Genomic DNA, 22743 nt, shown 5'->3' with positions numbered 1-22743 from the left:
AATACTACTGCTTGTGTAGAGGACAAACATTTTAAGAACAGAAAAAAAAAAAAAAAATGAAATGTGTGTGGTAATATTGGTCTGCTCTTTAAAAGAAATACAGCTTCTGTAATTTAAACAAAAGGTACCAGTCCACAGTAAAAGTACATTTTTAGTAATGATAAGCTATATGATTATATTATAAGTAAATAAAAATGGCTGTGTATCTAAAAATAACTCTAATATGCAATCAGTTTATCAGTTGTGTATGTTAATAACAGTTAATTATAAAGAGTAAAATTATCAGTTTGGAAATTAAAACAATATAGTTCATCACTTTCTCATAATCCAAATAAAAAAGAGCCATCTGTAATCATGAGAGTGAAGTTTGCTGTTGCGAGTATGGAAGAAATTCTTTCTAATGAACTAAAGATTACAAAAAGACAAGGTAAATGTCCTGCTGTATGAAGATAAACACTATCCAGTTTTTCACAACCTGGCAACATAGTCTAACTTGTCTTTAATATTGGCTTTCAACAGATCCCATAAAGCGTCTATAAATCATATATTAAGCATCAGTTAAAAAGAGAAGGGGCCTTCCTACAAAGTAGTAAATTAAGTTGCTTGTATAAGAGTAATCTTTAACTAGTTTTATTGCTGTTATCTTACTGCAGTGCTGAGTTGTGGCGACACCTGTACTAATTTGTGTTTGCTTTTCTCTCTCCTGGCCCCTCATCTTTTCACTCACCACTGGCCATTCCTCTGAAAGAACGCGAGTCGAGCACGGTACGTTCACTCTCCAGCTCTCCCTCTCTCTCTCTCTGTGTGTCTCGACTTTGTTACTCTCTGCCTCTCTAGTGTATTTCACATAGATGTAAGTCCACTGTTCAGAGGAAATTCATGCTCTCTGTGTAAGCACACACACTTTGTACTCATGGGGGTATAGGCTGACTGAAATCAAATAATGAAGTCTGGTCAAATAAGTCGGTGCCATCTAATCCAGGTGGAAAATGACTCTAATCAGTGGGCGAGGATTAGTAGTCACCTACCTCCTTTAATTTCAGCACAGTTAAAAGCGACTTTGACTCTTTCGCTTCTTTCCTCACCACTACAGAGGGTTTTACTGCTGCATGTATCCAATACCTGACTCCTTTTCATTTCCCTTTTCTGTTTTTTTCTTTTCCATATACCTTTTTCTGCTCTCTGGTCTTATCTCACTCATTTTCTCCTTTTCACCACTTCTCTCCCCCTCAGTCTCTGGTCGCTGGCCCTTTCTCTGTCTTCTTCCTTCTCATGTTAAAATTCTTGATTATCAGACTGGCTTAAAGCTCCCAGTCAGTTGGAGCATAACGCTCTGTTGGATCTGCTCAGCCAGATTGAGTTCCCATTGACTGGCCATCCTGAATGGGCCCACTCATGTCTGAAGGGAACCCAAACTCTCCCTCATCTGGTTTGGTGGCAAACGGCTGCCAGTAGTACCTAACCTGATCTCCCTGCCACCCTCCCTTCTCACACATGCAGAGCCTTCCTGTGCTGTTGTCTCAGGTCATCTGATACCAGAGCTGGAGGCAAGTGCATGGTTACTGAGACTAAACAACCCTTCAAAGGTCACGGGCTCAGATACACCAGACAGGCTGTAGTGGTGCAGAAATTTTTGTTGGTCAGACGGCATTTTCACACCAAGCCAGACTGAAACTCTTTTTCACAACAGTAGCTGGACAAATTTCCATATTTTGTGGAAATGGTTGAAAGCTGGCTCGCTGAAACAGTCAGGAAATGTCTGACTTTGTGTGGTCGCCAAGAAAAGGGCACTTTGTGGTGGGGATGGTATAAAAGTGTGTGTGCGCCTTAACTGCCCAACCACAGTGGTTTGTTTTTTCTCCACAGCTCAGGAGGGTTTTTTTTTAAGTCATCCTTTCACTCACTTTTCAAGCTGTTACCTTCCTCCACTGCTCTATTTTCTCTTCCTGTCATTTGCAGCCAAGATGTCAGACATCTTCCTTCTCCCTCTTTCACCACATCTCTCTCTCTGATGAAGGCAGGGATTTGTTGAGCTGCCTGACAGTGTGGGCTGGCCTCAGGGTTTGCTCGCCTGCAACCCCCCCCCCGCCACTTGTCGGCCTGTTTGGCAGTGCTACCCCACCACACCAGTACCCAGACTACAAAAACCTCATTTGCAGCTTCTGAGAGAGTGCCAGCCTGTCCGAGCATTCCCACTAGTGGGGGAGAACTCATTGCCACACTGCTATGCTCTCATTGCTTGCCAAGTTTCTTTCCTGTTTTGCTCTCTTGTCTTTCTTCCTCCTTTTTTCCTCATTTTCTCACTCTGCCTTTTTCATGGCTCTTTCTCTGCTGGCAACACCCTTTTGTGTCTTCACTTTGCACTCTTGTCCAGGTTTCAATAGCCTCTTTCTTTCCTTCCTTCCTTCCTTCCTTTTTTAATTATTAATCTTGCCATCAGTCATTTTCTGCACATACCTAGGGACTCCCCAGCAGTCATTAACGTGGGTTTGAAAGTTAAACAGTGTGTTATCCAGGTCACACATATTGTTTTAATTTGTATGTAGTTGCTTCTAGCATGTCTCTCACCAGGTCACTGCGAGGGTGTACATGTGGATTAGATGTTAGGATGTGTGTATGTTTGTGTGTATGTATAATTCCATGGCACACTCTGCTTCCACTTCACATTTTCACCCTGACGTGCTCTACATTTCACCTTACTGCAAGTTAATACTTTTGTCTTGCAGTGGGATTTTGTGTGGTGGCTCAGCTGCCTGATTGGTTTCATACATGGTCCATTGCTTTGACAGCAGCAGCAGCAGGACTGAGTGTTCCCAGAATTCTTTCCTGCCCTTTCTGTCCAAAATCAGTCCAGTTCAGTGGAGGAGCAGTGTGTGTTTAGCGTTACAGTTAATATTGTCACTGCCTTTATATAGGAAGCAGCCTCCCCGGATTGAAACACACCATTTGGTAGTTCCCCAGCCTTTGTTGTTTCTGAGGATTTGTCACTTATCCTAAATCCTAAAACATTTACTTGACTGAAAGGCATTTTAGCCACTTACATTCTGAAACCTAAGTCAACAGAGAAGTTTATTTGCAAGTGTCACACAGTTTATTACTCCATGTCACATAAAGATGGATTCACATGGAGGAAAATGATGCTTGGAGTATTGGCTGAGCTCACTTCCCTACAGGCTGTAATATTTGCAGTATTTGACAGGAGATAAGGTACATATAGTACAGGATAATATATGGCTCTTGACAGCTTTTCAAGGATGCTACAGGTGAAATGGTTACTGGAGGTTGACATGTGTTCTGTGTGTTCATGTTGTTGGCAGAATAACTCGGTGTCGCCATCAGACAGCCTGCGGGCAGCGAGTGAGAAGCACCGCAGCTCTTCAGATTATGGCCTTGATTCCAAGAAACGCAAAGTGGACGACAAAGACAATATGAGTAGATATGTGAGTGTCTTAGTCTGTGGTTCTCCTACTCCAGGTGTTTGGGTACTAAGCAGTGTTTGGCCACTCTTCAAAATGTAGCAGGAAAACGAATGAACTCTGCTACTTTATTAGCTATTATTTAATTATCTAAGTATCACAGATAATGGTAATGATTTATTTTCTGGTTTTGTAAATTCCTATAAATTATCTGTAAAGTGTCCTGGAAAGGTTCTAATTGTAAATAAAATGAATAACTGGAAATTTACTAATGAAATACTAGTTAATTCAAAAAAAAAAAAATGCTAGTGGAGATCAACAACTGTCTCTCAACTGTTTCACTTTTTCTTATATTTACTAACAAGTTCTTTTTTTGCAGAAAATGCAAAATAGCGAACCTGTAAAAATTAACTTTACCTAGGTCAGTTTACTGCATATACAGTATTTTTAGCAAATAAAAAAAATGTCATGGTTGGATCAGTTCTAAAGTAAAAGTAGGTGAAACAGTCCACAGATGATTTTATTCTGGTTGTGCAAGAACTGGACAGTAATTGTTTATACTTTTTTACCACTGCTGGTGTTAGGAAGCTAAACCTGTCACTCCTTCCTTTCAGGACAGTGATGGAGACAAAAGTGACGACTTGGTGGTGGATGTTTCCAATGAGGTAAGACTGCATTTTAGTGGAGTTGCTCAGCTACATTCCCCTGTGTGAAAGCTGCACAGAAACTAAACACAGTACTCTTTTGTCATTTGTCTGTCAAAGGCTCAACACCTTTCACATCGTTGCCAAAAAGTCTGTCATAATACTGGCATTGTGTGCCTAGTTGCTGTATTTATTTTGCCATTCATGCAGAAAGTAAGACAAGGAATACAAAGAGAAAGAAGTGACAGGTGAATGAAAAGTACGTGTGTATGTGTGATGGAGAGCATGAGTATATTTATCTGTGTTTGCACATGAGGCCCCGGTTTGTTTGACCTACATGTACATGCCAGTGGCTTTCCTCCAGTCTGTTTGCTCAGTCTTGCTCTCCGTCTGTCTCATTTAACTCTGTAGGATCCAGCAACCCCTCGAGTCAGCCCCGTTCACTCTCCTCCAGAAAACGGCCTGGATAAATCACGCGTCCTGAAGAAGGATGCTGCCCCTAATAGCCCTGCCTCTGTTGCCTCCTCGGGCAGCACGCCGTCCTCCAAAGCAAAGGACCACGCCCATGTGAGTGACACACTGAAGGACTTGAGAAGATAAAATGAGGAGGTTATGGTGGCGGGGTGAGGGGTGAACTGACAGACTGAAGGGCATTTGTCATGTGGGTGTCTGTGTGAAGGAATAATATGCAGTAGGCTTAGAGTTAGCTGCTTTGAGGGGCTTGAAGGGGCACAGGGTGGATGCACTCTCAGGAAATCAAACGGAGGAAGGAGATGGATTAATTATGAGAGGAGTGTTTGGGCCACCAACTTGCTTGTCTAGCCACTTTTAACAAGCTTTACTTCTAAGCAGAGGTTTATGCCCTTACACCCCACACCCACACCCTGGCTGTAATGAAGTGTCAGTGTTAGATTGGATTACCTAGAGCCATCCACTCAGATTGTCGCTCTGAATTTCCCTGCTAGTGGGGGGATTTTTTTTTCCCCATTTGTGTGTGTGTGGCTGAGCCTGAGGGGAAGTTAACTTGCATACTTTTAGTAAGAAGTTACAAAACAAGGTTGCAGCCAAAGGTTAAAGAGTATTTCTGTTTTAGAACGACAAGTCCTCCACACCGAGCCTGAAGTCCAACACACCAACACCACGGAACGAGGCACCAACACCAGGAACCAGCACCACCCCAGGACTGCGGCCTCTAACGATGGGCAAACCACCCGGCATGGAGGCATTAGGTACACAAGTACACAAGCACACACCGTGTCAAACACAGATTTATTGTTTATTCTTTATTCTGTGTTTCTAGCTGGAATGCTGTTAGAATATATTATTTATGTGCTCATACACAGAATAAGCATTTTAATTAAATTAATAAAACAAAGAAATTGTTAGCTGCAGCCCTACGCTCAGAGTAATGAATCTCATTTTCCTGCTTCCAGATCTAAATAATTGTCTCTCCTTGAGTTTTTATAAAAACAATTAAACTTTAAAATCTCTTGTCATTCCCAGCTGCCTCGGCCCTGCGTACACCTCTGTCCTACACCCAGTTTCCTGTGATGGCGCCTCATGAGCTGAATGGCCCCCTGACTAGCCCGGGCGTTTACCCGGGTCTCATTTCACCACAGATGAGTGTTGCAGCTGCTGCAGCCTATGGACGCTCACCAATTGTAACTATTCCACATTTTCTTCTTCACATACATATATAATGTTCACCCAACACAAGTCTTCGCCAGCGCCTGTAACCATTGTAAGTTGTAAAGTATTTGCACGACTTTAAGAAACTTGAGCGTTCATCTTGTATTTCCATAAGTCACTGTGAATATTTCTGCTTGGCTGGCTGCAGCTTGTTGTGTGCACATAATGAGAAAGTACAAAGAGAGTCGAGCTCCTTTACTTTGAAGTTAGGTAGTTAGTATTCTAATAACTTAGAAAAAACAAAAAAGACTTGCCCCAAAATGTTTGAAAGTCTCCCAGGCTCTCATTAGCATTAGCATGTTGTAGCCTTGTGTAAAGCTAGTCTGTATGCAAAGAAGCAGAATCTGCACCTTTCAAGGGATTCGCCTGGAAATGATGGTACAAGGGTTCCTCAGGGTGTTTGCTGCTTAAGTGAAGCATAGTTCTCAATTTGAATATTAGCTTAACCTGATGTATTTTGCAGGTTATTGGTTGTTTATCTCTTCTTCTGTTTGCTCACACAGGCGGGGTTTGACCCTCATCCTCACATGAGAGCTCCAGGCCTGCCAGCCAGCCTCACTTCCATTTCTGGAGGAAAGCCGTGAGTCTCTGTATTTTAATTGTTGTATTCAGAGCACAGCTTTGTGTTGGTATAGTTTGTAATGATTCATACTTTGTGGCCCAGACTGACGGTCTTTATGTTCTTCTGCCCTGTACAGAGCTTATTCTTTTCATGTGAGTGCAGATGGTCAGATGCAGCCCGTGCCCTTCCCTCCAGATGCACTGATAGGCCCAGGCATCCCGCGTCACGCTCGCCAGATCAACACGCTGAGCCACGGGGAGGTGGTGTGTGCCGTCACCATCAGCAACCCCACGCGTCACGTCTACACCGGCGGCAAGGGCTGTGTCAAGATCTGGGACATCAGCCAGCCAGGCAGCAAGAGCCCAGTGTCCCAGCTCGACTGCCTGGTAACTACTTCTTGTTTTTACAAGTCACAGCAAGAGAAAATGTGAAATGTTTGCTCCAGTGTTATTACTGTAGACATTTCAAATTCCTAACAAGTCTTCCAACCAGAACAGACACATATGTTTCAAGGTCTCTGTGATCTGTCTCCTTCATTAAGAGTTAAAAGTTTTCTCGAGCATCAAATGTAGCCCGACTTCATGGCCCTCTGTAACTTTCCCCAGACCCCAACACACAGAGATGTGAATAATTCAGCAAGTGTCTCACTGCTGTGCTGAAATAATCCTTGGTGAGAAAAAAAGCCTGCTGAGTAATGATGTTCTGATTGGCCAACCGTGTCTGCCATTACCCAGCTCATTAACTCCTCCCAAATGCCTCCCATTTCTCATTTTGATACTGTGGCTTCATGCCGTTCAACTCATATGGCCTCCAACACCCTTAAGGTGCGTCCAGAGTGCAGTTGGGTCTTATAAAGCCATCAGGGTGCTGTTTTAATTCAACCAAGAGCTTCCTCAGTCTTATTGATCTGTCTTCTTGCGCTCATGGAGCCTGGCCAACAGCTGCAGCCCCAGTCTCGCTCGCCCTGCATCTCTCGTTAAAGCAGACATCCACATCTTCATTGTATCGTGGATTTAGCTACAGTCTGAAAACTTCACTTGTCAAAGAAAGACTGAGTTTCAGTAGAGAGGATCTTGGTGTGGATACACTTAAGTGTTTCCTTGTTCAACAGGATGTGTTTTTAACGTTGAATTGTCTTATTCACATGCGTATTTCACATGTTGAAAGAAAATTAGCGATAAATTCCATCCAGTCATCAAGCTGAATGCTCTGCTTTTGTTTCTGCTCCAGAACAGAGACAATTACATCCGCTCCTGCAAGCTGTTGCCTGATGGCCGCACCCTAATAGTGGGTGGCGAGGCCAGCACGCTGACCATCTGGGACCTGGCCTCACAGACACCCCGCATAAAGGCTGAACTTACTTCCTCTGCTCCAGCCTGCTACGCACTGGCCATCAGCCCTGACGCCAAGGTCTGTTTCTCCTGCTGCTCAGATGGAAACATCGCTGTGTGGGACCTCCACAACCAGACCCTCGTTAGGTCAGTCCTTTATCAAAAAAGTAAATTTTAAGCACATGTCTCTGTTTAATTCACTCACAATGGGTGTGTGCAGTGGGTGTTCTTTAGTACACGGCCTCATTGTTAGGGATGTTCCTGACGTTTGGTGTCCTGTGCTGATCCAGGCAGTTCCAGGGCCACACAGATGGAGCCAGCTGTATCGACATCTCCCACGACGGGACCAAACTCTGGACTGGAGGGCTGGACAACACTGTCCGTTCCTGGGATTTGAGAGAGGGACGACAGCTCCAGCAACACGACTTTACCTCACAGGTAAAAAGAAGCCTGTATAAAAAAAACACAAATACAATAAACAAACAGTACAAGACACAGTAAACATTGCTAGAACACATCTGGGCTGAATTGCTGATGAACTGGTGTTACGGTTGTCTCCTTGCTGCAGATCTTCTCACTGGGCTACTGTCCCACTGGAGAATGGCTGGCTGTGGGCATGGAGAGCAGCAATGTGGAGGTGCTTCACCACACCAAGCCTGACAAGTATCAGCTACACCTGCATGAAAGCTGTGTCCTCTCACTGAAGTTTGCCTACTGTGGTAAGTAACAGGCACACAAACATAGATCTACAGGGAATAATGAAATCTTTACCCATTCAATAACTTCTGATATTTATAGTTGCCAGAGGAATATTTTTAAAGATTTCAATGACATCATTTAACTAACTACCTTTGTACAATGTAAATTACACATAACAGTAGCTATCTGCACAAACACGAGTCCTGTTATTTTACAAATACATGCTCATTGTTGTTACTTCCTCAGTCTGATCATTCACCGGCTGCTATTAAGTTAAAGACTGAGACAGATGAGGTTTTACAATCACTTAATAGTTCTCCAGAAAAGTTAGCGTTCATTTCTGCCACTACACAACTGGTTAATTCAAATGACACTTGCTGCTTCAGAGCTCTTGCTGTCACTAATTAAATCATTAGCCAACTAGTCAGTTGGGTTATTCATCAGACAGCAATTTAAATAATTATCAGAGTAGAAATGGTGCGAGTCCTTTTCATTGTTTAAGTAAAGGCATTTCCCCCATTAGATTTTTATGGCCACAGACAGTTATGTCATATGTTAAATGTTGGAAGTCCTCTTGTAGGCCTGGAAACACACTGGGGATCAGGAATGAGAGAACAAACATACCTTATGATTTTCTTTTCTGTGTTTGAAGGTAAATGGTTTGTGAGCACAGGGAAGGACAACCTGCTGAATGCATGGAGGACTCCTTATGGTGCCAGCATATTCCAGGTAACTACAATAAACACAGATACAAATCAACTAAAACAGTGTAAAGGAACATTAGAGACTGGAGAACATCAGTGGTCTTAATCTTGACGCTATTAAACATGTAAGCACAGTTGTCATTAGTCTATAATCCCAATACAATACGGTTCGCTAAAGTGCATTTACTGGCTATTCACAGGTTTTTAGTGTGGATCAGTAGTTGCATAAGGGAGAGATGGAGAATGTAGTTCCTGTTCTGCTCTATAGCTCTGTAAACCTAAATTATGGGTGAGCCTCATAATTACACTGTCTTACAGATGATGAGTTGGGTTGTTCAGACTTGATAAATCTTGTGTAAAGCTTAAAATGTCATGAGGTCATTATTTAAAAAAAAAAAAAAAAAAAAAAATCAATAGCTGTTAATGAGTACAACTGTGTGTTTGCTCCTCCAACTTGCACAATCTCAAATAACAGTGGAACAATTACAGGATTGTTCAATTTGTAATCTGCTTATCCCTTCAATTATTTTGGAAGCAAAAAGTGAAAAAATGTCAAATCTTTCATAGGATTTCAACTGAGTCAGCTCAGATATAAATGAATAGACTGTTGCTCACCTGAAGATGTTGTAGTGGTCTGCTCCTTACTGTTCTCTGACCCACCTGTCATAAACTGCTGTTAGCTGACAAATATTTGGGTACATTTGGTAATCCAGTAGAAAGCACTAATATACACAAAGCTCAAATTATTCCAAGATCAAATTATTTGAATATAATCACCTGCTAGGTTAAAACAAACAGGTTAGCTTTAGATGCTAACACAGACGGAAAGGAAGACTGTCACATCTGACTCAGGTTTTAGCCCTTTGGCTCTTAAAACTCTCCATCTAAAAGACATGACATTAACTGAAGTTTGAGCTGTTCAAGGAATGCTGCTTATAACTTAAACCAGGCAGTAGACAGAGCTCAATTACAGACCATACAGGGTAGATAAAGTAGAATAACAGAAGTATCCTGTTACTGGGACACATTTTCACTTGATTTATCAGACAATATGTAAAATCTGTTAATTTACCTTTAAGCATCTTCACAAGATTAATGATAAAGAAAAAATCTGAGACAACTTGAGAGATTTTCCTTTCTAATTTTTTTTTTTTTTTTTTCCCCCTTTACTTACCAGTCGAAGGAGTCATCTTCTGTCCTCAGCTGTGACATCTCAGCCGATGACAAATACATCGTGACAGGATCCGGGGACAAGAAGGCCACTGTCTACGAGGTCATCTACTAAAGAGGAGGGAGTCTCCTGCTGTACTTCTGCTCAACCATTTATATATGGACGACCACAGGCTGAAACAAACAAGAGAACTTCACTGGTGGACATGGATCCGTTGTCCTAAGGATACTTGTGCTGGAAAGAAGTTAACTTTTTTTTGTTTTTGAGGGCTTATTTTTGGGTTGCACTTCTGTTGTGAATTCTGAATTTTTTTTCCTGTTTTTCTTTTTTGAGAATATTTGGGTGTAGTCCAGTGAAGCAGTGCTTCATTTCTGAGAACCTCATTCCCCAGACAGCTTGTGAAAAGTGTACATATCTGATTAAATAAGACATTTTATATATATTATAAATATATATATATTTTCATGTCCTGGGTGTACTTGTGACAGTTTTTTTGGCCTACCCGCTCTTATGCCATGATACTTGAGTGAGAGAGCAGAACAGACTAGAAATTTTCAACAATTTTTTGATTTTCTTAAAGCACATTCTCTGGACTGACCTTTTCAAAAAACAAATGGATGGAACTTGTAAAGGACATTTTGTGGACATTTTAAAATGGCCTTTTGTCACAGTGCTCTTACCAGACAGTGAAAGCTGACCTCGGGCAGAGCGCCGGCTGGCTTGGACCACTGTGGGACTGAACTGGACACTATGATTCAAGAAAAGAAGAAAAGAGATGGATGTAAATTTATTTCATATATATATGTATATATATATATACATATATATATGTATATATATAAACCTTTTTAAGGTGTACTGCTCTGCCTTTGCTAGCTTTCTCCCTGTGTGTTTTACCTTGGTAGATTATGGGAGATAGGGAATGTTTAATGTTTAGCCTAACCCTTGGACCTCAGTTGGCAGAAGAAGCACTGCAGCAGGCACAAACTGAATGACAATGTGCTTTTCGCTTACCTGACGTAATACGGATGTTGAATTGCACCATTGATGTCCTGGCTACAGACTAAACTCAAACAGTCCGATCTGTGCTATTGGAATCCTTGTGCCCTTTGTATCTTATCAATATTCCTGGAATATGTTTGGTTGGCTGGGGAGGGGGGAGTCAGATTACGTTTGACCTGATTGACTGCACAGATCAGTCTGTCTGCATACAATTGTTCAGTGCCTGTAGGGAACAACACTTAATGTAAACACAACAGAAATACGCAAATTAGCAAATCAAATGTCTCCCTTGTTGAGGTTAAGACAACAGTGAATGCTTGTGGTTTGTACACTGTGCTCCTGATTGCGTCAGCATTTTCCACAAGAATAGAAAGGGCAGAAATGCGTTAGTTCCTCTGAATTACACCAAAGTATGTAGCAAATGCTGTCAGCACTGAAAGAAATGTACAGTTGTTAATAAATCAATAAAAAAGGTTTTTATAGAATGACCCTTATTATTTTATTTGACCTACCAATAATGTTTCATACCTACAAACACAGTGTCAACAAAACGAAGAGAAACCTTTGGATTTACCTTTTTTTTTCCTCTTGCATCAGTGTGACATGATCATGTGACAGGAGGCCTGAGGTATCTGGAAAGCAGAAAGGGGAATTATGTCATGTTGCTGTTGAGTACAGTTCAGCATTGAACAGTATAATTCACTCCACACTCACCACCAAGTTGGAGGTCCTGGGACTAAGCTCATCTCTTTGTCGATCAATCTCCAACTTCCTGTCAGACAGCCCACAAGCCATATGGGTGGGCAAACGTCTCATCCTCCCTCATCACTGAAGCCCCTCAGGGTTGTGTTCTGAGCCCCCTGCTATACACGCTGTACACTCGTGACTATGTGGCCACTCCCAGCACCACCTCCGTCATTAAATTTGCTGATGACACTGGTGTGGTGGGTCTGATCTCAATACAAGGCAGCCTACCTCGAGGTAAGGTAAGATAAGATCAAACTATCGATCAGGGAAAATCACTAGTTAAAGCAGCTAAAAAAAAAACAAAAAAAAGTGCAAAAAGCAGTTTTAGAAAAACAGTAAGGTGTACACGCAAACAAAAAGAGTGCATTTTTGAAATATTTACAGAAACTAAAATTGTTGCATTTACAAAAGTGCTTACAAGAAAATGTAACAAATACATTTAACAATCAAAGATATGACCAGAGTACAACTAAAGTGTCTTACACATACAGTTTTACAGGGGTGGGAATGAAAGATCTGCAGTAACTAGGGCTGGGCGATCCACAGGCTAGAAAAAAATAATCCTCTCAATAATACATCCAGATCAAACTGGTTTTATTAAAAGTCAAAACTTCCAACAGCACACACAGACTATTTAACCTAATGGACTACTCACTATCTCAAAAATTACATATGTCATGATCTCTTTAGATGTAGAAAAAGCATCTGATAGAGTAAAATTTTCATTTCTCATTTCCACTACAAAAATTTGGCTTTGGGGAATCATTTATCAACTGGATCAAAATTCTCCACACTTCACCCACAGCCACTGTAATCACCAATGGACTAACTTCACAACCTTTCCCTCTGCACAGGGGATTAGGCAAGGATGTCCACTCTCCCCTTCTCTCTTCCCTATTTACAATGAACCACTGTCTGCAGGTATCCATCAAAATCCACATATTCAAGGAATTTAAGGAAACATCCAGCATACACCATAAAATCAACTTATACGCAGATGATGTATGATTATTTCTACAAAAACCATACTCTTCATTGACAGAAACAACTAAGCTTATAGAGCAATACTCAAATATCTTGAATTACTCTGGCCCAAATCCTCCATACTCCCATGCAAAATGACACATGGGATGTGGTAGCCCACCTATCCCCTTATGCACAAGTCACATTACATATCTGGGCATTAACATTTCCCCAAGGCTGCCAGCCTTATTTATTCTAAACTTCACTCCACTCTTCAAAACAATTACAGATAACCTTCTCCGTTGGATGACCTTCCCACTATCAATTATGGGTAGAAACTAGTAAAACCAAAATAAATTACCTTACTCACGACTCGTACATGCAACTCCCGCCTGGTTCAAATCCTTAGACACAATCATCTCTAAATTTTACTGGAAAAATAAAACACCTATGATCAAATTAACTACTCTACAAAAAATAAAATACAAGGTGGCCTCAAAGCACCAAACTTCTATCACTACTAGTCAAATTCAGTACCTATTCAAATGGACTCAGCCTCACAAATTGGACTGCACCTGGTTAGACTTAGAACAGACAATATGTAATAACATTCAGATTTCAGATAAATCAGTCAAGAGCATTCATGTTTCAGATCGCAAACAATATGTGAAACTCTGACAGCCTAGTGGAAATTGCACAAAATCACTAATTCCACCCTACCACCATCTACATCCACTCACATATGCAAAAACCCAGACAAACAAAGTAACAAAACACCACTTCACTTCCAAACATGGGCAGACAAGGAGATCACACATACACACACACACACACACACACCATATATTCAAAATAACACATTGGTCTCATTTCAACACCTCATCCAGGAGCATGGCACTGGGAGCAATCAATTTCTGCAGTATTTTCAACTCACTTCCTCAATTAAAGCAGCATAAATAACAATAAACCTTAGTTTACCAACCCTGATCTCATCTTTACAATAATCGCCAAAATATACACATTCTTCAATCTACAAAACATCTATTCCAACAAAAAAAAGGAAAAAGATTAGATTTCGCTCCCAATGCCAACTTTTGAAAACAAAGATATATATATATATATTGCAATTGACTCAGGCCAACAAATAACTTCCTGCCAAGTCGACTAGCACTCACATGCAACCCACACACACTCACATACACATTCACATTTACTGTTGTATTGATGTCTTAAGTTTTATCAGCCTTGTCTTTTGTCACTGTCATGTTCTCTGCTGTATATTGTCCTTAAGGATCACTTAATTAAAAAAATAAATTAAAAATAGGACTGGGCAATAAAAGGATAGCGGTATACAGTGGTGTGAAAAAGTGTTGGCCCTCTTCCTGATCTTCTTATTTTTTTGCACATTTGTCACACTTTAATCTTTCACATCATCAAACAAATTAAAATATTAGTCAAAGATAACACAAGTAAACACATCATGCAGTTTTTAAATGAAGGTTTTTATTATGAAGGGAAAACAAAATCCAAAACTACATGGTCCTGTGTGAAAAAGTGTTTTCTGATCAAGATGCTGTGGCATGACCTTAAAAATGCAGTTCATGCTCGAAAACCCTCCAATGTGGCTGAATTACAACAATTCTGCAAAGATGAGTGGCCAAAATTCCTCCACAGCGCTGTAACAGACTCGTTGAAAGTTATTGCAAACGCTTGATTGCAGTTGTTGCTGCTAAGGGTGGCCCAACCAGTTATTAGGTTTAGGGGGCAAACACTTTTTCACACAGAACCATGTAGTTTTGGATTTTGTTTTCCCTTAATAATAAAAACCTTCATATAAAAACTGCGTGATGTGTTTACTTGTGTTATCTTTGACTCTTGACTTAAATTTGTTTGATGATGTGAAAGATTAAAGTGTGACAAACATGCAAAAAAATAAGAAGATCAGGAAGAGGGCCAACACTTTTTCACACCACTGTATATGTTGATATATATATATATACACACACACACACACACATATATATATATATATATATATATATATATAGATGAATATCAATATAGATCAATATCAATAAAATATATGTTTTCTCCCTGGTTAACCTAGCTGACTAATTTAAAGCCATCCATGTTGGTAAACAAAGGTTTATGCATTTCGTCCCTGAAACTCTGCTCTTGTCAGTGTGGAGAAAGCTTTGAAACAGCATTTAGATCTTCATGATAAATGAATCAACAGAAACGATAACTTATCAATTAACCAATAAAGAATCATTTAAAAGACAAAACATGTGAATCAAAGGAATTAACTTCTAAAATACTGGTTACAGACCTGCTTCAATTTCCTTGTTCCAATGTGTACACTGTTTTTACGATGTTTCGTAAAGGCTGACCCCACACTAGACAATTCTATGCCCAAATGCCCCCACTCCACTACCCCAAACAACTGTGGGGGCGTGGCCTAATTAAAGGCTTTTTGCAGCTGATTATCTGTCTGAAAGATCCTCAGTTGTGTGTTGTCAATAGGATTATTTTACTGCTCCTGTTCGAGTTGAACCCTCCCTGATCTCAAATCAATCGGAGAAGCTTCGACAAAATACCCACAACAGACAATGAGAGCGAGCAGCCTGGACAGTGTCACCAACCAGACCTTGCACACTTCTACAGCTCACATACATGGCAGCAAACAGAAACACAACACAATAAACCAATACTTCAGGTTTGACCAAGACTTTGGCTAGCATTTGTGTGAACAGAGTTTGGCTCACCTCACTGTGCCTGCCTTGGGAAATCCTGCTGGGTGTATTTGTGAACTCCATGGTGACGTTTCGTGCCAGGGATGGTGACAGTTGATCTCTGAGAGAAAACACACAACATGAGAAACATTAGTGTGATGGAAGATAACATAGCATGACACTTGAGCTTTTGTTAAATTCTGACCTGGGTGTGAGTCTAAACATGTTTTAGCCTGAGAAATGCATTTACTGCTACACTGTGGCTGCCAGGGGTTGAAGTGGGATCTTTGCTGTGGTGAGAGGGCATGTCACATCGCAGACTACCAACAGTTTTCATACGCACTATGTCTTCAGTCGGACTTTATCACTGTACCACAAACAACAATCATCTGTACTATGTTGGTGAAAATTCAATACCTAAAAACAACTGCTAGTGTAGGTAACAGGGATAAAGTCGATGCAAATCACCAAACATTCAAATGTGCAGTAATATCAGACGTGCTTCACACACATAACTGCATTTTTATTAGCAACCTTATTATAACCATAAAACCGTATCACGCTCTTCAAAATGTTGGCTCACTCTGCAGGTTGGCAAGCTGACACTGTCAAAACACTGTTGTGTTGAACTTCTTGATTACATTTAAAGCACAACTGATGCAGCTGTATGTAGGTAAACTCAATATAATGTTGATTTTTTTAAGTAATAAATTGTAAACACACATTGCAACACAGACCCTTTCTTCAAATCCTCATGCACTTTACATCTCCACTAAACTAAACAATAAATGGCAGCAGGTCAGCTGCCTCTGTCAGTCATGTGACCCTCATCTTGCAGGTTGTACTGCTCCCTCCCCATTTATCTGGCACTGGAAACATTTAACCAAATGCCAGTCTAACATTAGTCTCGTGCAAATTCACAATAATAGTAGTCAAATAATTTACAGTAAAATCAGATGTAATTTTAAAAAAAAAAGGGGGCAAAAGAAAGTCACCTGACAGAAAGAGCATACACTGTAGTCACTGTGGGTGTAACCTTTGATACTGGGAACAGTGAAATGTCATGATTGTGACACACAGACTTAATATATTTGTCACTGCACACACTGATGAAATAAGTGAAGTGTGACAGAAAGAGGAAATCTAAACTGAAGTGAAAGGTGTGAGAGAGACAGAGATGGTTGTTGTGAGTTAATGGCTTTGTTTCCAGACGGGACAGTTTGCGGTTTCAGGCCTGCTGACAAGACTAATGGTGGGAGGGATGAGACACAGAGCTCAGGATCAGCATGACTTGCCAAACCACATACAAACACACAGATACACAAACGTACCGAGTGACTACTCGTTGCTTGACTTGAATCACAGAACCAGCATAGACACATTGAGTCACACTCACATTTCACACACTCCCACACAGAACTTAGAAAAAGACACACTACTTTGGGAATTTGTGGCTTGTGCTGATATCAAACAAGATTTATGGATAAAATGTCTCACAAATGAACATCATGCCAACAACGACCAGTATGTGCTTATCAAAGGGCAACTTCTGACTTTCTGATACATTATATTTTGTCAAGAACATGCTTTCATACATTTACTCATGACACATACTATTAATGTCAGAGTCTGAATCCTGTTTTCCTGACTCACTGCCCTGAACAGTTGCCATATCTTTCCCTTCTCTCCTCTCTTTCTTCCCACGTCCTTTCCCACTCTCTTGTTCTGCTCCCACCACAGGTGGTGAGTGCATTCATTTTCACTTTTGTGGGGGTGCCGGCTGTAAAGCTGTGATTTCTGACTGTGTATGTGAGAGAGAGAGACAGGGTGGTTAGGGATGCAATATGGGGCAATTTCTCTGCCACACATTTCACCCAACTGTGTGGGCGGGAGGCTCTGTACATATGGTTGAGCTATGCATGCATACATGCACATAGTCAAATACTTCAACATCAGTTGCACCAGCTTAAGGAGCTGCAGCTGTCCCTGTGCAACCCTTTATAACACAAATTGTTTTGCTTATTATATTTGAAGGAAACATAATTACAATCGCATGTTCTACCTGTAAGTAGTTTGCTGGATTTTGAACAAAATCAGAACAGGATTGTTTTCTAAGAACACTTTGTTTTGTTTCAGGCATCTAAAACATCATGCTTAAGGAAAGACAGTGGCTTTGTTAAACATAGAAAAATACTGAGATACAGAGAAGACAAACACGTCCTGCCTTCTATCAAATTTGACATCTTCAGCATTTAACCAAGAGCTTAGAAAAATAAATATGACCATAGAGAAGCTGCCATTTGGCAGACACAAGACGTAATTTAGGAACAAATGAAATATCTGGTACACACAGACCTTCTGTAAATACAGCGTTGATCTCATATGTTAGTTAATACAGGATCATGTACCACACTGTGCAAAGGTTGAAATTTCTTCAGATGTTTTAATTCTTAACCATCACTTAACTCTCTAACCCACAATCTGCACCACTCAACGTCATGGAGTCTGTCAGAAGACACAGACAGCCTAAATCCATACGATGCTTTGAACAACTTGCAAAAAACCCTCCTATACCCAGGAGGTTTTGGTTCTGTTTAAAGGTAAAGGGTGGTCACATAAAAATATATTGATTTAGTTTGTTTCCAGTTGCTGCACTTTGTATGAAAGTAATTTATTGGAATAAATCAAATTGTGAAAGCATCCTCTCTTTATCTTTACAATGCCTGATCTGTACAGCACTAGAGATTGAGGTTAATATTTTTATTTTTTGCTATTGTCATAAATATAGATTTGTTACCAAAAAATCCACCATTAAAGAGGCTTATCCAATTCATAAAAAACACTTTCTTTCAATCTCTGCTAAAAGCTCCCTGTGTTCTTGTAAAGGCACTAACCACTTCGAAGGGCTAGGCCTGTGAAATCCTGATGCAGGGTGTTTTTGTTCTCTTGACAGCCAAGAGCTTTTGCTATGAAGGAGAAGTGATGCAGGGCACTCTACCTCTCCTCTCCATTTCGCTTTCCTCGGTCCATTTCAGTCGGGAGGCATGAGGTTTTGCTCTCCGTTACCCGACAGCCTTCGGATTTCATCTCTCCTTTATAGCAATGTGAGACTAAATGGAGAGCAAAATGACAACCCATTTCTCGCTTTTTTTTATCTCTCTTTTCTCACCAAGACAACCTTTTTATGTTTTCATCTTCCACTTCTACCGTCTCCCTTTCTCCATCCCATTTTCAGCAGTTCCACCACTACACATCTTTCTTTTCTGTGTATGCTCTCCATATGTGTGTTCCTGTGCTGTGGCAGCTCCAATAAGCACAGACACTGGGCTGAACCAAGAAGCCAAGTAGAAAAAGAGAAACGAGTATACGGGGATGCTTGTTTTTATTTTATTAAAAAAAAAAAAAAAAAAGGCAGAGGAACAGATAAAAAATGAGGAGACCTCTGCTTTCTCTCTTTCACTGGATAACCAAGTGCTTGCAAAGAGAGGGAGATTAAAGGGAGCTTGTGTAGAGGCAGAAAGCGCTGATGCTTCAGTTCCCAGAGGTCATTTGGGTCCCTTTGATAACATTCAGGCTTCGCTCCATCTTCCGACCTGTCCTTAAGATGAGAAGCTTTCATCAGTCTCCACTGGACACAAGAGCCCACTCAGGATCAGGAGTTCAAAACAGAGGCTTGCTTTGTGTGTGCTGGAGTGAGTGTGTGTGTGTGGAGTTTTCATTTTGTTATGTATAATTCAATGCTTTTACCGTTTCAAAAAGCTTCTCCCTTGATCTCTGATCACACAGTCGTGTGTGAACGATACTTAAACAGGATTTTCTAAATTATTTGTCCAGGTGGGACTGCATGGGATTTGAAAGGATTTCAGATAAAAACAAACCAAAATATACAGTGTATAGTATTGACTTTATATACAGGTGTGACAGAATGACAGAAAGCTCACTATAAAATCGATCACAATGATTCTTGTGTTCATTCTCCAGGCTAAGTTAAATAATTTACACTCCACATGTTGGAGACCCATTAGAAACTATGGTTCCTTAAAAAGTCACTGTAAATCTCAATCTACGTTCTATGACAATCTAAATCAATCGATTGACAAGTTGATCACAAAAAAACTGAGATGTGCCTGAGATTTAGTCAAACTACAAGATGATGTTAGGCTGCTCCTTCATACCACTTAAATAATGCTTCATAATATTTCAAGTTCTCATTATGTCAAAAGTATCACTCAAAAACTTCACTCCACTGTTTCATTTATTTTCCTTCTGCAACAAAAACAAAAATGAACATCATATTGAAGACTTCACTAAACGGAAATTGTAATAGAGAAAGTAACAACAGAAAAATCTCTATTTCATTGCATGGAACCTGTAAATGGAGAAAACCATGAAACATTCACAGCAAATGGTTTAACTGCCAAGGTGAATGTGGGGGTTAACAAGCTCAGCAAAGCAAATAATTGGTACAAATAAGTCATTAGCACAGTGGAAGGGCTCAGATAGAATGTGAAGTAGCACTAATTGAACATGATTATAAACTTCCTTCCTCCTCCATCAATTGGAGCTGTAATAAGGAGGTCCTCACAGATAATTAGGATCACGGGGCAAAAGTGCCACTTAAAAGAAACTCAGAGGGAGTACAGTAAAACATAGCATGAACCAAAATACTGATGAAGAAAGCCACATGTTGGTTTTCTCATGCAACAAGACTGCAAGACTGAAAATCTGTATATTTATATTGCTTCTTAACCATTTTGTTGCTTTTATAGCTAATGCAGCTTTATGGATGAGTCTCGCCACTAGGACTGGATCAATCAATCAAATATATTAATTAATCACAATTTTCATGTGAATGACACAATATAAGATTCCTAAGACCCCAAGACTGACTATTGCATTTGCATCTTTTCTAATTAAACATGTATTTGTGCTAAATGTTGATATGTAGGCAGAACTTTTACAGGTTGCAAGTGGTTCAGCTCGGCCCACATGATGCATTTACTGACTACTCTAGTTGCTACAGTGTGCACAGAAGTCATTAGAAATGAAAAAGTAACAGACATTAGCTGGCTACATAATCCACCTTGTGTCACTCAGTCTCATAAACCGTGATGTGAGTCTATACGGACGTGCCGCAGGTTATGGTGATCATTACTCAATACGCTTAGTTCACTGGTTATCTTGTAGCAGATCCAGAGATTGTATCTATGAGATGCACAGACTGAAAAGACTCTGCCCAGTGATCTGACCTAGTTTGTGTTTGTTCAGATAGTATATCAGGCTACAAAATGTGAGACTGTAGACGTTGAATATTGCATAAATTGTATTGTATTGTACTTTATTCAGCGTGTCCTTGCCAAGGAGCTGACACTAGCTAACAGCACTCTGCAGATATCAGGCTGATGTCCTGTCAGCACAAAGTGCAGATAAATCAGTGAGCAGACATTCTGATCATTAAAGTGGCTGTCTGTACTTTGTTGATGCATTTTCTATTGCTCATGAATAGGTGTATAGGAGATAATAGACAAAGACTAAATAATAAAAATATTAAAAGAACAAAAACCTTACAAAAGGTTACAAGAAGACACAATCAGTGAAGTCCATGCGGTGAGTTTTAAAGAGGGACACAGATTGGAGAGTTCCACAGATAAAGGGCTCGGACAACACAGGCCCAGTAACCTTTAGAGACAAGTTGAGATTGTTGAATCACTAATAAGGCCTGTCCGAGGATCTCAAGCAGCAGTCAGGCTGACAGGAGTCACTATATCAAAGATATAACCAGCGCCCTGAACTTTCAAAGCCTCAGAAACAAGCAGTAAAATCTTAAAATCCATGCTAAAACTCACAAGGGCAGCGAGGGTCATTTCTGTGTGATCGAGTTACAAGTCTGGCAGCAGCATTTAGTATCAGCTACGGTCCTAGAAGGTTTTACCTGTCATCAGGTTCACAGTTCTGAATGTTACAGACATTAATTAAGGTTCTTGTGTTTCTAATGAGCCACTGGCAAAAGTCCTACATCTGCAGTTATAAATGAAGCCTCTAAATGGATGTTGGTGCAGGTGTTTTGAAAAGGGAGACGGTCAAACAATCTATTTGAGGGGACCCCATAATGAATTAAAGAGCTAAAAAGAGAAGCAAAGTGCCAAGATAAAGGTGGATCTTCCCTAACTTAGCAACCCAAGCAGCTGTGTTTAAAAAAACATACCTGGAACAGCAACACAGCTAGTGAGGCTCAATAATTATTAAAAGTAACTTTTAAAAGAAAACAAAGAAGAGCAAGAGAAGATCAGCTGAGGTCATTGTGTAGACAGACAAGACAAACGAAGCTGGAAGGCTGACAGAGGAGGGGAGATGAGGCTGTGTCCTGTATGAACAGGTCATTTGTTTGAGTGGGTCACAGTGCTTAAGGGGCCTGAGGAAAGTGAGATACCAAGTTGATGTGACAGGCAAATGAGTGTGAGGCTTAGCTTCTGATTTCTATGGGCTTTCTGCAAAGACTATTATGTTTGGTAGAGTGGAGGCTCTAACAAACAGGAATTCATAGCAGCGATCAAAACAACCAAGTGAACATAATACTCAGCTGAAAACTGGATTTTAATCAATGAAATTAATCAGCTAACCAGCCAACGCTGTCTATGATTAATGCTGGTACATTTTCTTTTAGTTCCAATTAGTGGAAAACATCTAGGAACAAGAGATATCCTTACATACAGTGTATGGTATATATCTAATTAGAGTAATTATTTCCATCTCAGCACACTGTAGGGTATGCACTAACAATATTCAAAAGTCAAATGAGTGAACTGCTACTTGATCAACAGTTTTAATAGGGTTTGACATCCACAGCTGCAAAACTGGTGAAAATGCCCCAAAGTCATATAAGAGAGTAGAGATGGGACAATCCACACTGTTTCGGTTCTGATCCAATTCCTCTCCACAACTGCTGATTCCAACGCAAACTGGCGCAACACTTGCACAGTTACAGTATATATTTAAATGAACATGCAGTAAGAGCTTGGACATGCAACAGGCTGAATCTACTAGCAGTATATGTACCAAAGAGCAGTTTAAAGGTGATGCAAC

At 40.4% G+C, this 22743-nt stretch overlaps 1 protein-coding gene across 6 annotated transcripts in view; it reads left to right on the top strand.

Moving 5' to 3' along the window:
* The window catches only part of LOC113137824 (transducin-like enhancer protein 3-B), a 28310-nt gene extending 16604 nt beyond the window's left edge, over positions 1-11706 (top strand). For 4 of the 6 annotated variants that reach the window (XM_026319675.1, XM_026319674.1, XM_026319673.1 and 1 more), the window contains exons 9-21: positions 707-765; positions 3318-3440; positions 4031-4081; positions 4472-4627; positions 5154-5289; positions 5564-5721; positions 6253-6329; positions 6448-6697; positions 7542-7789; positions 7933-8080; positions 8211-8361; positions 8994-9070; positions 10223-11706. In XM_026319675.1, coding sequence (XP_026175460.1) covers positions 707-765; positions 3318-3440; positions 4031-4081; positions 4472-4627; positions 5154-5289; positions 5564-5721; positions 6253-6329; positions 6448-6697; positions 7542-7789; positions 7933-8080; positions 8211-8361; positions 8994-9070; positions 10223-10330 — 1742 coding nt within the window. In that variant the 3' untranslated portion in view covers positions 10331-11706. The remainder of the gene's footprint in view (positions 1-706; positions 766-3317; positions 3441-4030; positions 4082-4471; positions 4628-5153; positions 5290-5563; positions 5722-6252; positions 6330-6447; positions 6698-7541; positions 7790-7932; positions 8081-8210; positions 8362-8993; positions 9071-10222) is intronic. The other 2 variants (XM_026319677.1, XM_026319676.1) reach the window with 1 other exon arrangement.
* The last annotated feature ends 11037 nt before the right edge of the window (positions 11707-22743 follow it).

The sequence above is a fragment of the Mastacembelus armatus genome, chromosome 3, assembly GCF_900324485.2.
Source record: "Mastacembelus armatus chromosome 3, fMasArm1.2, whole genome shotgun sequence".
Classification (NCBI taxonomy): Eukaryota; Metazoa; Chordata; class Actinopteri; order Synbranchiformes; family Mastacembelidae; genus Mastacembelus; species Mastacembelus armatus.
The sequence above is the reverse complement of the archived record's forward strand: the minus strand, read 5'-3'. Positions and strand labels throughout refer to the sequence as shown.